At 42.6% G+C, this 16,442-nt stretch overlaps 1 protein-coding gene across 5 annotated transcripts in view; it reads left to right on the top strand.

The window, feature by feature from the left end:
- Positions 1-16,442, top strand: part of LOC129841300 (eukaryotic translation initiation factor 4B-like) — a 45,258-nt gene that overhangs the window by 13,010 nt on the left and 15,806 nt on the right. For 3 of the 5 annotated variants that reach the window (XM_055909539.1, XM_055909531.1, XM_055909507.1), the window contains exons 5-9: positions 5,272-5,326; positions 5,636-5,788; positions 6,795-6,920; positions 12,258-12,443; positions 12,709-12,958. In XM_055909539.1, coding sequence (XP_055765514.1) covers positions 5,272-5,326; positions 5,636-5,788; positions 6,795-6,920; positions 12,258-12,443; positions 12,709-12,958 — 770 coding nt within the window. The remainder of the gene's footprint in view (positions 1-5,271; positions 5,327-5,635; positions 5,789-6,794; positions 6,921-12,257; positions 12,444-12,708; positions 12,959-16,442) is intronic. The other 2 variants (XM_055909523.1, XM_055909515.1) reach the window with 2 other exon arrangements.

Raw genomic sequence — 16,442 nt, 5'->3', positions numbered from 1 at the left:
CACAAATTATGCGCACGCTTCAATAGGGCAGAAGTCTGAGTTGTGATTCTGGATAGCCACATAGCTACCAACAATGACAACCTGCCATGTGGGGAATCGTAAGTGACTCGTTTAATCTTGTTCTTGATACCTTGTCTTGTTATGGCAGATTTCATGTCAATGCTAACCAACAACTGTAATGATGTATTTGAGACTAAAGTGCTCATTGTGCAATTATTTTTTCTTCAGTAAGAGACAAAATATGGTTTACATGTTGTCAACAATCTAAGCCTGTTTTGCCCCATAGTTGCGCATGCTCCGGTTTTGTTGCTTAACAACCTAACCTGTCTATAGTTTACTTCAAGGGACATACAGTTGAAGTCGGAAGTTTACATACTTAGGTTGGAGTCGGAAGTTTACATACACTTAGGTTGGAGTCATTAACTTGTTTTTCAACCACTCCACAAATTTCTTGTTAACAAACTATAGTTTTGGCAAGTCGGTTAGGACATCTACTTTGTGCATGACACAAGTAATTTTTCCAACAATTGTTTACAGACAGATTATTTCACTTATAATTAGAGGTCGACCGATTGTGATTTTTCAACGCCGATATCGATTATTGGAGGACCAAAAAAAAGCCGATATCGATTAATCGGCCGATTTTATTTATTTATTTGTAATAATGACAATTACAACAATACTGAATGAACACTTATTTAAATTAATATAATACATCAATATCAATTTAGCCTGAAATAAATAATGAAACATGTTCAATTTGGTTTAAATAATGCAAAAACAAAGTGTTGGAGAAGAAAGTAAAAGTGCAATATGTGCCATGTAAAAAATCTAACGTTTAAGTTCCTTGCTCAGAACATGAGAACATATGAAAGTTGGTGGTTCCTTTTAACATGAGTCTTCAATATTCCCAGGTAAGAAGTTGTAGTTATTATAGGACTATTTCTCTCTATACCATTTGTATTTCATATACCTTTGACTATGGATGTTCTTATAGGCACTTTAGTATTGCCAGTGTAACAGTATAGCTTACGTCCCTCTCCTCGCTCCTACCTGGGCTCGAACCAGGAAAACATCGACAGCCACCCTCGAAGCATCGTTAACCATCGCTCCACAAAAGCCGCGGCCCTTGCAGAGCAAGGGGAACAACTACTCCAAGTCTCAGAGCGAGTGACGTCACCGATTTGAAACGCTATTAGCGCGAACCCCGCTAACTAGCTAGCCATTTCACATCGGTTACACCAGCCTAATCTTGGGAGTTGATAGGCTTGAAGTCATAAACAGCTCAATGCTTGAAGCATTGCGAAGAGCTGCTGGCAAATGCACGAAAGTGCTGTTTGAATGAATGCTTACGAGCCTGCTGCTGCCTACAATCGCTCAGTCAGACTGCTCTATCAAATATCAAATCATAGACTTAATTATAACATAATAACACACAGAAATACGAGCCTTAGGTCATTAATATGGTCGAATCCGGAAACTATCATTTCGAAAACAAAACATTTATTCTTTCAGTGAAATACGGAACCGTTCCGTATTTTATCTAACGAGTGGCATCCCTAAGTCTAAATATTGCTGTTACATTGTAAAACCTTCAATGTTATGTCATAATTACGTACAATCCTGGCAAATTAACTACGGTCTTTGTTAGGAATAAATGGACTTCACACAGTTCGCAACGAGCCAGGCAGCCCAAACTGCTGCCTATACCCTGACTGCTTGCACGGAACGCAAGAGAAGTGACACAATTCCCCTAATTATAAGAAATTCATGTTAGTAGGCAATATTAACTAAATCTGCAGGTTTACAAATATACTTGTACACTGCTCAAAAAAATTAAGGGAACACTAAAATAACACATCCTAGATCTGAATGAATGAAATATTCTCATTAAATACTTTTTTCTTTACACAGTTGAATGTGCTGACAACAAAATCACACAAAAATTATCAATGGAAATCAAATGTATCAACCCATGGAGGTCTGGATTTGGAGTCACACTCAAAATTAAAGTGGAAAACCACACTACAGGCTGATCAAACTTTGATGTAATGTCCTCAGTAGTGTGTGTGGCCTCCACGTGCCTGTATGACCTCCCTACAACGCCTGGGCATGCTCCTGATGAGGTGACGGATGGTCTCCTGAGGGATCTCCTCCCAGACCTGGACTAAAGCATCCGCCAACTCCTGGACAGTCTGTGGTGCAACGTGGCGTTGGTGGATGGAGCGAGACATGATGTGCTCAATTGGATTCAGGTCTGGGGAACGGGCGGGCCAGTCCATAGCATCAATGCCTTCCTCTTGCAGGAACTGCTGACACACTCCAGCCACATGAGGACTAGCATTGTCTTGCATTAGGATGAACCCAGGGCCAACCGCACCAGCATATGGTCTCACAAGGGGTCTGAGAATCTCATCTCGGTACCTAAGGGCAGTCAGGCTACCTCTGGCGAGCACATGGAAGGCTGTGCGGCCCCCTCAAAGAAATGCCACCCCACACCATGACTGACCCACCGTCAAACCGGTCATGCTGGAGGATGTTGCAGGCAGCAGAACGTTCTCCACGGCGTCTCCAGACTCTGTCACGTCTGTCACATGTGCTCAGTGTGAACCTGCTTTCATCTGTGAAGAGCACAGGGCGCCAGTGGCGAATTTTCTAATCTTGGTGATCTCTGGCAAATGCCAAACGTCCTGCACGGTGTTGGGCTGTAAGCACAACCCCCACCTGTGGACGTCGGGCCCTCATACCACCCTCATGGAGTCTGTTTCTGACCGTTTGAGCAGACACATGCACATTTGTGGCCTGCTGGAGGTCATTTTGCAGGGCTCTGGTAGTGCTCCTCCTTGCACAAAGGCGGAGGTAGCGGTCCTGCTGCTGGGTTGTTGCCCTCTTACAGCCTCCTCCACGTCTCCTGATGTACTTGTCTGTCTCCTGGTAGCGCCTCCATGCTCTGGACACTACGCTGACAGACACAGCAAACCTTCTTGCCACAGCTCGCATTGATGTGCCATCCTGGATGAGCTGCACTACCTGAGCCACTTGTGTGGGTTGTAGACTCCGTCTCATGCTACCACTAGAGTGAAAGCACCGCCAGCATTCAAAAGTGACCATAACATCAGCCAGGAAGCATAGGAACTGAGAAGTGGTCTGTGGTCACCACCTGCAGAACCACTCCTTTATTGGGGGTGTCTTGCTAATTGCCTGTAATTTCCACCTGTTGTCTATTCCATTTGCACAACAGCATGTGAAATTTATTGTCAATCAGTGTTGCTTCCTAAGTGGACAGTTTGATTTCACAGAAGTGTGATTGACTTGGAGTTACATTGTGTTGTTTAAGTGTTCCCTTTGTTTTTTTGAGCAGTGTATATTGATTTTAAAGAAAGGCATTGATGTATATGGTTATGTTTGGTGCAATGACAGTGCTAAATCATCACCCGTTTGGCGAAGTAGGCTGTGATTCGATGAGAAATTAACAGGCACCGCATCGATTATATGCAGCGCAGGACACGCTAGATAAACTAGTAAATATCAACAATCATGTGTAGTTGACTAGTGATTATGTGAAGATTGATTGTTTTTTATAAGTTTAATGCTAGCTAGCAACTTATATTGGCTTCTTGCTGCCCTCACGTAACAGGTAGTCAGCCTGCCACGCAGGCTCCTCGTGGAGTGCAATGTAAGGCAAGTGGTTAGAGCGTTGGACTAGTAACCGAAAGGTTGCAAAAACGAATCCCCGAGCTGACAAAATAAAAATCTGTCATTCTGCCTCTGAACAAGGCAGTTAACCCACCGTTCCTAGGCCGTCATTGAAAATAAGAATGTGTTTTTAACTGACTTGCCTAGTTAAATAAAGGTGTGTGTAAAAAATAATAATAATAATAATAATCGGCCAAATCGGTGTCCAAATTTTCCGATTGTTATGAAAACTTGAAATCGGCCCTAATTAATCGTCCATTCCGATTAATCGGTCGCCCTCTACTTATAATTCACTGTATCACAATTCCAGTGGGTCAGAAGTTTGCATACACTAAGTTGACTGTTCGAAAAGTGCAAATCAATCCCAGAACAACAGGAAAGGACCGTGTGAAGATGCTGGAGGAAACGGGTACAAAAGTATCTATATCCACAGTAAAACAAGTCCTATATCGACATAGCATGAAAGGCCGCTCAGCAAGAAAGAAGCCACTGCTCCAAAACCCCAATTTAAAACAAGCCAGACTACGGTTTGCAACCGTACATGGGGACAAAGATCGTACTTTTTGTCCTCTGGTCTGATGAAACAAAAATAGAACTGTTTGGCCGTAATGACCATCGTTATGTTTGGAGGAAAAGGGGAGGCTTGCAAGCCGAACACCATCCCAGCCGTGAAGCACAGGGGTGCAGCATCTTGTTGTGGGGGTTTGCACGAGGGACTGGTGCACTTCACAAAATAGATGGCATCATGAGGCAGGAAAATTATGTGGATATATTGAAGCAACATCTCAAGACTTCAGTCAGGAAGTTAAAGCTTGGTTGCAAATGGGTCTTCCAAATGGACAATGACCCCAAGCATACTTCCAAAGTTGTGGCAAAATGTCTTAAGGACAACAAAGTCAAGGTATTGGAGTGGCCATCACAAGGCCCTGACCTCTATCCCATAGAAAAGTTGTGGGCAGAACTGAAAAAGCGTGTGTGAGCAAGGAGGCCTACAAACCTGACTCAGTTACACCAGCTCTGTCAGGAGGAATGGGCCAAAATTCACCCAACTTATTGTGGGAAGCTTGTGGAAGGCTACCCGAAACGTTTGACCCAAGTTAAACAATTTAAAGGCAATGCTACCAAATACTAATTGAGTGCATGTAAACTTCTGACCCACTGGGAGTGTGAATAAATAAATAAAAGTTGAAATAAATAATTCTCTCTACTATTATTCTGACATTTCACATTCTTAAAATAAAGTGGTGATCCTAAGACATAATTTTTACTAGGATTAAATGTCAGTAATTGTGAAACTGAGTTTAAATGTATTTGGCTAAGGTGTATGTAAACTTCCAACTTCAACTGTAGTTAAAAATAAACAATGTGCTATAGATTTAGTAAAGTAGATAGAGCTTTCCATTAATCATTAGTGAAATTACTTTGAGTGCTCAAGACAAATATATGGAATTTAACTGATAGTGACAGGTAAATTGTTTTCAATTTATCATGCTGGAACATGCTATTATGGAAAGGAGATTAGTTGGTCATTTAGGCCACTGTCTCTGAGCTTGTTTCCTGCCTCTGACATAATAGAACCTGGGAAACCGCAGGATCCGGGTGGATATTGCAGATCAGTCCAATGACAAAGGTAAGTTACACACAACTCATGACCTTCCTTCTGAATTAATGATGCACCGATTTAGTATTTTCAAAGGAGATTCTCAGTTGAAAATGCTTTTCAGTCCAGGACTTGGCTTAATCTGTGTCTTGCAAACCGTATGTGTCAGGAGGTCAATTGATGCACATTACACATTTCCCTACCAGTGCCCGGCCAAAAAACACTGCTGAAGGCCATTGTAGCCCAAACTTCATCTGTTGTGGTGTACGAATAAAGCACTTGGGGGGAGCATTTACTGTGTGGGCTTTTATCATTTGATCCCTAACCTTGAATGGCCAGAGGGGAGAGACAATGGTCAGATGGGTGGACGAGACCGGATGGGACGCATGGGAGACATGGCAGGCCCCGACAAGACAGACAGTGATGACTGGAGGGCCCGGCCTGCTGCAGACGCCGACGATGGACCCCCAAAGAGAGAGGAATCCGCCTTTGGTAAGAGAGTTTCCCTCTAAGCTAAAAGAGCCACATATCTATAGACTATATGAATGCACTCAGCAAGCTTATTTTAAAGCAGCCTGCTAAAATTGTGAGGGCAAAGCCTCACAGCTTAGCTTTTGCAAGCGTGTAAGCACGCTTTCTGGAGGGTTAAGTTTTGAAATCAGTGGAATTAGAGTATAATAGCTAAAGAGATGGGGAAAACACCTGTCTCCGGATTACATCTTCAAACTAAGGGCAAACGTGGCATTATTTATTTGCAACTATGTTCATTGTTGTTTTAACAAGTTAACGTTAGCTGTCTGGCTCGTTAGCTAACGTGACGTGTGTAATCTTACACGTTGTTTACCTAGCTCGGTTCATGTCTTAAGCTAAAGTGTACAACACACGTTGAATATGGCCGGTGTTAGCAAAAAAGCGTAATGAAATTGTTGCCAGCAGAGCTGGTTAGGCTGTTTCATGTTATCCAGAGGTAAACAAATCATCGGCCAGAGCGTCAAGTGTACGTTATGAACGCTCCGAGAGCGAAACAAGATGGGTGGGGCTTAAGAGGGTGTGAACGATGCTAAATGGTTGTAGATACCAAAACATTCAAAGGCAATTTTCTCAAAAGTGAGTTTACAAGTTTATCAACTTTCAAAGCAGAATGACTTTCCCATTGTCTACAATGCACTGTATGATATACCATTTTGTAGCTTTTAGTCTCTACTTTTTCCCAATGTAAAAAAGAAAAACGATTTCAAATTTTGCTACATAAGACCAAATCCAGGTGGTGAGTCACCATTGTCTCAAAGCGCCTATTTATCTAAAATGTCAAGCACGCATGGGTATGTTTTATGCCATCCACATAGTTCCAGTTCTTATCTTGCACTGTGTGAAAAGAATTGCATCCTTTTGGCATTTTTTCTTAATAATTCTTGGATCTCAAGAGACTTGATTTGCATTTGTGTTACTTGATTTGCATCCCTTTCATAGTCTCATTAACGCTTTCGTTCCCTCTCAGGGTCACGCGGCCGCTACGGAGACCGTGACGGGCTGCGAAGGGACAACGACCGCGGCTTCGGCGGTGACCGGGACCGCGGTTTTGGCGGCAGAGACCGCTATGACGACCGGGGAGGTGAGAACGGAGGTGAAACCATTGCTCAACTTAATGTATCAAACTAGACCAGGTATTCCCAAACTGGGGGTACGTGCAATGCCGTCGGCGGTATGCCATATAAAAATGTGATTCGCCTTTCAAAAAATAAAATGTCTTCACATTTATATTTTCCAACATTTGGTTAGTTTTTTTTCTCTCACCTGAGTAGCCTCGTTTCACTGCCAAAAATACAATTAAACCATCTAGTGTTGAGCAAAATAACAACACAATGTCAAATACAGGTAGCCTGTTCAAATAATTAACATCCAATCACATTAACCGTTACTCTATCGGGAAACTTTCAGTCTTGTGCAGACATTTAGAAACGAAACATCCCAATTTGAAAAATAAGCCACGGAAGTTTGAGCGAGAGTTAATATTACTTTACAGTAGTAAGACATGTATAAAAGCAACAGATACCATTTAATAAGAAGGGGCTAGAAGCGTCTTATATGGTGAGCTACCGAGTGGCTAGAACAGGCAAGCCCCATACTATTGTGGAGAACTTTATTCATCCATGAAGGGGGAAGGCAAAAAAAAAACTATACAGACCATGTCTTCATCAAACAACAGTAATTGTTTTGAAACAATTACTGCTTCGCATACATGACAGTAAATTATATGCGTTACAGCTGGATGAGTCAACAGACGTGGCGCGCCTGGTATATGTCCGTTACGTTTATGGGGGGGTCAATTAAGGAAGACATCCTCTTCTGGAAACCAGGACAACAGGAGACGATTTTTTTAAAGTACTGGACAGCTTTGTGACATCAAATGGACTTTGGTGGTCAAGATGTGTTGGTATCTGTACTGATGGTGCAAAAGCCATGACAGGGAGACATAGTGGAATGGTAAAGCGCGTGCAAGCAGTTGGTCCCGACACCAGTTGGGTACACTGCAGCATCCACTGAGAGGCTTTTGCTGCCAAGGGAATACCTGACAGCTTGGAAGATGTTTTGGACACTACAATGAAAATGGTTAACTTTGTTAAAGCAAGGCCCCTGAACTCTCGTGGATTTTCTGCATTATGCAATGATATAGGCAGCGACCATGTAATGCTTTTACAACATACAGAAGTGCGCTGGTTATCAAGGGGCAAAGTATTGACACTTTTTTAAAATTGAGAGATGAGCTTAAAGTTTTCTTTACTGGCTGTCATTTTTACTTGTCTAACCGCTTGCAGGATGACTGACTAGTTTCTCACTCGACTGGCCTATCCGGGTGATGTTTTTTCTCACCTGAATCGTCTGAATGTAGGATTACAGGGACTCTCCGCAACTATATTCAATGTGCGGGACAAAAGCGAGGCTATGATTTAAGAAGTTGGAGCTCTGTTCTTTCTGCATTAACAAGGACAACACACAGGTCTTTCCATCGTTGCGCAATTACGCAGGTACTTTCCCAAAATGGACTACACAAACAACTGGATTCATTATCCCTTTCATGCCCTGCCTCCAGTCCACTTACTGATATCTGAACAAGAGTACCTCATCGAAATTGCAACAAGCGGTTTAGTGAAAATGTAATTTAATCAGAAGCCAAATATTTCTGAATAGGGCTGCGATCAGTTTCTTTCCTTGGCAAATCGCGCTGTTAAGACACTGATTCCCTTTGCAACCACGTACCTATGTGAGAGTGGATTCTCGGCCCTCACTAGCATGAAAACGAAATATAGGCACAGACTGTGTGTGGGAAATTATTTACGACTGACTCTCCAATACAACCCAACATTGCAGAGTTATGTGCATCCTTTCAAGCACACCCTTCTCATTTACCTGTGGTGAGTTATTCACAATTTGATGAACAAATAAGGTTTTATATGTAAAATGGCTAAATAATGAGCAACATTTTTGATTATTATATTATTGTCCTTGGTCCTATAAGAGCTCTGTCACTTCCCACGAGCTGGGTTGTGACACGAACTCATACTCATTCTTATGTTTAATACATGTATCGTATAGCGCGTGTGTGTGGCAGGCTTACGATGATGGCAAAGAACAACATTTGAGTGTGCGCTGACCCTGGTGCTAGAGGGTGGTACGCAGCTGGAGGTTGAATGTTTGAAGGGGTACGGGATTATAAAAAGTTTGGGAACCACTGATCTTGTCTGCTGTATTTACTTTGTTATCCAGGTCCCTAATGCCTCCTGTATGATAATGAATATCAAGTAGGGTTGGGCGATTATTATGATATATCGAAGATAATTGACAGCCATTGTCGATGGTGACAACATCATGATGCGACATACGATGTATAGCCTATTTCAACTTGACTGGCACCACGCAGTAAAGTGCAAAATGTCTAGTCAGATTTAATTTATTTCTCTCAATGTCGGGTAACCTGGCCCATTTGGCCGAAGCCTTTCACATTTTTTAAATCAGACTTAATTATTTCAAAAGGCAATTATTATTACATTTTTTCCCCCTCTCCATTTGATGTGAATATGACTTCAGTTTTTATGCATGCTGGCTTTCTCCCGCTGCCTCCTGCCATTCTACTTCATGACAAGGTTCACATAAGGTGCTTAAAGTAATTCTGTCAGGGGGGAGATTTTCGGCACAACACCGGCCCGAGATGAAGTCGTGGGCCCGAACAGCCGTACCAATATATTCTCCAGACACCGGCTTCTCGGGCATTATCACTTAAATAGAGAACAGATTAACTAGGTAGCCAATTCAAAACCGATTTTGTACCCTGTTTAGATATCATTTGCATGTATTAATGTTTTCGTCATGTCCCCAAAAACGTTCCACTGACACTAACGAATAAGGCCATACAAAGTTGATAACTTTTATGAACGATTCATCTGATTCATTTAAATGGTTCTTCTTGACGAGACAATTCACTTTGCCATTGTATTAGTTGGGATTCGATTCAATCGCTGTGAATCGAATCATGTGAATCAAAATAATAATTAGTGATTCGTGAACATTAGGAAAAAAGATTACATCTAGTCTTGTCTTGTATTATATGCCTAAACTTTTTTTCTTGATACTTCCATTTGATTTGGGCATCCAATGTATGGGACATTGCAACAATAGATGCTAGTCAGCCTGCAAAGTGTAAACATTTAAGGTAGCAAAGATATATATGACAAATTTTATTGGCTTGCTTCAGCTGAATAAAAATATTTGTAAACTGCCATTTGACCTTTTGCTATATTGATTGAGCGAATGATTTAAATTGGCATCAAACGTGTTTGGTTGTAATATTTTACATCAAGGTTGGTCAACCATCCTCCAGGAAAGCTAATGTGTGTCACCTGTACAGGCTTTTATTCCAGTCCCCCTCTAACAAAATATTTTTTTTTAGAAATGAGCTGCTCAATTGGACCTTGATAAACTGTCTCTGTGTTTGAACAGGGCTTTATCAAAAGCCTGCGCACCCAGCAGGTCTCCAGGCTGAGGGTTGACCACATGTTTTATACAGTTGCCTAACAGGTATTTTACTTTGGGGGGCGGGGTTAAGTGCCTTGCTCAACAAGAAACAGGAAATGGTACATGTGATCAGAGAGCAGCCTCCCAGTGTCGATACCACATTGCACTTACTTTTTTTATACGTACATAGACGCTGCCAATTGTTGGTCATGGAAACTTCATTAAAAGTCAATCTATATGAACCCTGTATGTATCGGTATCTATGCAAGGACCGGTTTTGTTTTTTACTTTACCTTCTATAATGCTATTTCACTGTTTTGGTTTGTTAAATGTGATACGCCACTCCGGCGTGTGTACTGTCAGTTTTTATAGTTTGCTACTTACTCCGTTTGTCGTCTATTAGTTTGTGTGTGTTACTGTCTGCAAACAGCTTGTTTGTCATGAATATTCTGGAAAAGTTGTGCCTAAAATGGATCGTATTAGCTACTAATTACTAGTTAGCCAGCTAACTCCTAATTGTTAAAGTAAGGGTTAAATAAGACTTTCCCAAACTCCACAAGGTGCAAAAGAGGGTAGTGCGTACAGCCCAGTACATCACTGGGCCAAGCTTCCTGCCATCCAGGACCTCTATACCAGGTGGTGTCAGAGGAAGGCCCTAAAATTTTCCAAGGACTCCAACACCCTAATCGTAGACTGTTCTCTCTACTACCGCACGGCAAGCAGTTCCCGGAGCACCAAGTCTAGGTCCAAAAGGCTTCTTAAACCCCCAAGCCATAATACTGCTGAACAGCTAATCGAATGGCTACCTGGACTATTCGCATTTTATACGCTACTGCTACTCGCTGTTTATTATCTATGCATAGTCACTTTACCCCTACCTACATTTACATATGAACTAAATTACCTCGACAAACCTGTACTCCCGCACGGTACTGGTGTGCCCTGTATATAGCCTCTTTATTGTTACTCATTTTTTTTTTTTTTTACTTTTGTTTATTTTGTAAATACTCTTATTTTTCTTAACTGCGTTATTGGTTAAGGGCTTGTAAGTAAGCATTTCACGGTAAGGTTTACACATGTTGTAAATGTGACAATTGGCACATGTGGCACGTGACAATTAACATTTGATTTGAAGTGCAACGGTTTGTCAGAATTCTGACGTGCTAGTCTTTTGGTCTTTTTGAGGTAAATCAGATGTCGTTGACCCCGCCACAATGTGCGATTCATGAGCTCCAGTTTTTCGACCTAAAGATAATGAAAAATGGTACAACACGTGAATTGTGCCAGTATCATTCCCCAAACTTGCACTGTGAGTGCTTGGCATTAGTCAAGTCCTTTTTTGGAAGAGTTTTTAGATCCTGCAGTTGCATTAATCTGACTGTGGTTGCTTGTGCTAAAATCAAGCAGTTTCTTACATAGCTCCATTGTTTTTGGTTCTGTGAACAGCTTTTTAAGCAGCCATCACGTGTGTATTTGTGTGCCTTCATGAGATATACAGTACCAGTCAAAAGTTGGGACACACCTATTCCAGGGTTTTTCTATATTTTTTATTTTCTGCATTGTAGAATAAAAGTAAAGACATCAAAACTATGAAATAACAGACATGGAATCATGTAGTAACCAAAAAATATTTTATATTTGAGATTCTTGATGACAGCTATGCACAATCTTGGCATTCTCTCAACCAGCTTCATGTGTTAGTCACCAGGAATGCATTACAATTAACAGGTGTGCCTTGTTAAAAGTACATTTCTGGAATTTCTTTCTTAAAAAATAGTACAAATTAAGAAACCCTAGAATGAGTAAGTGTCCAAACTTTTGACTGTACCGTCTGTATATAACCCCATAACTAAACAGAATAAGTGCTTCCCTGTGTCGCCCTCATATTTCAGTTAGTCGCTTTATCAATTACACTGTCTAAGTCTTGGCGCTTGTACTCCCTCTACCGCAGCCTTTGGCTCTCGCAGGGATAGGGATGACGGCGGGCGACGTGCCTTCGGCAGTGGGTACCGCCGTGACGATGACTATCAGAGTGGCGGAGGTGGTGGTAGCCGCTATGGGGCCCGGGATCGCTATGGCGGAGACCGGGAGGGCCGGTACGAGAGGCAGGACGAAGGGCGTGAGGAGAGAGGTGAGGGTAAGCTACCCTCAAATTACGCTCAATATTTTCTTTATTACAGTTTATTATTCTGTGTTATTCAACCCTATAACCATGTCCATCCTGCTACCCCCACTGACACCACCCTTCCCTCAGGTCCCCTGCCTAGATCCCCTTTAAATAATTAGCAGTGTTATATTACATCACAATATGAACAGGTCTCCCTTGGGGATGTAGCCAAGGTTCAAATAAAGGTTAAATATAGACAATGTAACCCATGTATCTCCCCATCCCCAACAACCAGGTGGTCCAACCGAGAGGCCCAAGTTGGTCCTGAAGCCGCGCGGCATGGCCGAGGAGCAGCAGGCCGGCAGCGGTGGGGCTCCCCCAGCTGCTCCGGCAGCCGCCCGCAGCTCTGGTCGAGCCTCCATCTTCGGAGCGGCCAAGCCCGTGGACACAGCGGCTAAGGAGCGGGAGGTGGAGGAGAAGCTCCAGAGGCAGCTGGAAGAGGACAAGTCCAAGGGCTTCGATAGGAAACCTCGCGACAGAGACAGGTGAGGGGTTGTGGGTATAGCAGGAAGCGGCAGAGCTGAATTGAGCGTGAGTCTAGCAGAATTCTTGAGTGATTTTATGGTAAGCAAAACACTATGCAAGGGCAACCTGGTGCAACATAAACAGCATGGCAATTGCCATTAAAACTCAGATTATGTGCCCGTATCGAATGTTTTCAGCTCTAAATTATTACACATTTTGTAAAAGCAGCAGCTGTTTATTGGTAATTTGGCCATGGGCCCTCTGGAAACAGCCTTTCCCTGAAGTGTTATAAACTCTGCAAAAAAAGAAACGTTCTACAGACATGTGACTAACAGAAATGGAATAATGTGTCCCTGAACAAAGGGGGGTCAAAATCAAAAGTAACCGTCAGTATCTGGTGTGGCTACCAGCTGCATTAAGTACTGCAGTGCATCTCCTCCTCATGGACTGCACCAGATTTGCCAGTTCTTGCTGTGAGATGTTACCCCACTCTTCCACCAAGGCACATGCAAGATCCCGGACATTTCTGGGGGGAATGGCCCTAGCCCTCACCCTCCGATCCAACAGGTCCCAGACGTGCTCAATGGGATTGAGATCCGGGTTCTTAGCTGGCTTTAGCAGAACACTGACATTCCTGTCTTGCAGGAAATCACGCACAGAACGAGCAGTATGGCTGGTGGCATTGTCATGCTGGAGGGTCATGTCAGGATGAGCCTGCAGGAAGGGTAAAACATGAGGGAGTAGGATGTCTTCCCTGTAAAGCACAGCGTTGAGATTGCCTGCAATGACAACGGGCTCAGTCCGATGATGCTGACACACCGCCCCAGACCATGACGGACCCTCCACCTCCAAATCGATCCCGCTCCAGAGTACAGGCTTCTGTGTAACGCTAATTCCTTTGACGATAAACGCAAATCCGACCATCGCCCCTGGTGAGACGAAACCGCGACTCGTCAGTGAAGAGCACTTTTTGCCAGTCCTGTCTGGTCCAGCGACGGTGGGTTTGTTCCCGTAGGCGGCGTTGTTGCCAGTGATGTCTGGTGAGGACCTGCCTTACAACAGGCCTACAAGCCCTCAGTCCAGCCTCTCTCAGCCTATTGCGGACAGTCTGAGCTCTGATGGAGGGATTGTGCGTTCCTGGTGTAATTCGGGCAGTTGTTGCCATCCTGTACCTGTCCCGCAGGAGTGATGTTCGGATGTACCGATCCTGTGTAGGTGTTACATGTGGTCTGCCACTGCGAGGACTGTCTCCCTGTAGCGCCGTTTGCCCTGGCCACATCTGCAGTACTCATGCCTCCTTGCAGCATGCCTAAGGCACGTTCACACAGATGAGCAAGGACCCTGGGCGTCTTTCTGTGTTTTTCAGAGTCAGTAGAAAGTCCTCTTTAGTGTCCTAAGTTTTCATAACTGTGACCTTAATTGCCTACCGTCTGTAAGCTGTTAGTGTCTTAACGACCGTTTCACAGGTGCATGTTCATTAATTGTTTATGGTTCATTGAAAAAGCATGGGAAACAGTGTTTAAACTCTTTACAATAAAGATCTGTGAAGTTATCTTTGAAAGACAGGGTCCTGAAAAATGGGCGTTTTATTTTTTTGCTGAGTTTATATATATATATACACACACACAGAACACACACACAGAGCACACACAGAGTACCAGTCAAGTTTGGGCACCTACTTATTCAAGGGTTCTACATTGTAGAATAATAGTGAAGACATCAACACTATGAAATAACACATGGAATCATGTAGTAACCCAAAAAGTGTTAAACAAATCAAAATATATTTATGTAAGAGCAAACCAGATGGGATGGCATATCGCTGCAGAATGCTGTGGTAGCTGTGCTGGTTAAGTGTGCCTTGAATTCAAAATAAATCACTGACAGTGTCACCAGCAAAGCACCATCACACCTCAATGCTTCACGGCGGGAACCACACATGCAGAGATCATCCATTTACATACTCATCAGACCAAATTTCCGTCGACCAGATTTCCGTCGGTCTAATGGCCATTGCTCATGTTTCTTGGCCCAAGCAAGTGTCTTCTTATTGGTGTCCTTTAGTAGCGGTTTCTTTGCATGAATCAGGCCTTCATGGTCGAATTGCTGCAGTCTCCTCTGAACAGTTAATGTTGATGTCTGTTACTTGAACTCTGTGAAGCATTTATTTGGGCTGCAATCTGCAGTTAACTCTAATGAACTTATCATCTGCAGCAGAGGTAACTCTGGGTCTTCCTTTTCTGTGGCGGTCCTCATGAGAGCCAGTTTCATCATAGGGCTTGATGGTTTTTGCGACTGCACTTGAAGAAACTTTCAAAGTATTTCAAATGTTTCGCATTGACTGACCTTCATGTCTTAAAGAAATGATGGACTGTCATTTCTCTTTGCTTATTTGAGCTGTTCTTGCCATAAAATGGACTTGGTCTTTTACCAAATAGGGCTATCTTCTGTATACCACCCCTACCTTGTCACAACACAACTGATTGGCTCAAACGCATTAAGAAGGAAATAAATTCCACAAATTAACTTTTAGGCAGGCACACGTTAATTGAAATGCATTCCAGGTGGCTACCTCTTGAAGCTGGTTGAGAGAATGCCAAGATTGTGCATAGCTGTCAAGGCAAAGGGTGGCTACTTTGAAGAATCTCAAATATATATTTGTTTAATTCGTTTTTGGTTACTACATGATTCCGTATGTGTTATTTCATAGTTTTGATGTTTTCACTATTATTCTACAATGAAGAAACTAGTAAAAATAAAGAAAACCCTGGAATGAGTTGGTGTCAACTTTTGACTGGTACTGTGTATGTTTGTGTGGGTCATTCCTAGAACCTACATGCTGACCACACCAGCTGCATTGCGTGAGCATTGCAAAATAAATTTACAAATACATTATTATGTCAATCATTTCATCTAAACTTCTTGTGCGCATCAACAACTGTCTGCATAGCCTGGCGCTAAAATAGAACTTGGTTCTATTTTTGATGCTTGATGTGATGCAAGTCCCACCTCTCCCATCTCCTCATTGGTTTTTAGGAACATATATATACCCACTTGGGTGATTGAAAGATTAACGTCCAGTTGGTGCCGGTAATGCACCTTAAAGTTGGTTGCCAAACGCCATATAAAGTCAGAAGACAACTAAACTGTAGGAGAGATTACTTAAAACAAACTAGGTTTCCCCTTATCTGTGAATTAGTTGTTGGAATAGAGAACACACGATTTTGTGTGACTCAAAATGGGTTAAAATTTTTCAAAGATCCAGAAAAAAAGGACCTTGTCCATTTCAGGTAAAATAACAACCCAATGTTTATATCCCAGGACAAATTAGCTAGCAACAGCAAGCTAGCTAGTTAAATGTCCATGAATGTTTCATGTGTTTTAGACCTGTTCCCAAATTAATATAGTTGGTTTAGAGTTGGTTTTGATATTTCAACATGCGTGTCCAGATTGCGTCTGGTGTGGATCGACAAAATCAACATGCTCACACGGACGTGCCTGGTC

The sequence above is a fragment of the Salvelinus fontinalis genome, chromosome 3 (assembly GCF_029448725.1).
Source record: "Salvelinus fontinalis isolate EN_2023a chromosome 3, ASM2944872v1, whole genome shotgun sequence".
Lineage (NCBI taxonomy): Eukaryota > Metazoa > Chordata > Actinopteri > Salmoniformes > Salmonidae > Salvelinus > Salvelinus fontinalis.
This window is presented reverse-complemented; position numbering and strand designations above follow the sequence as displayed.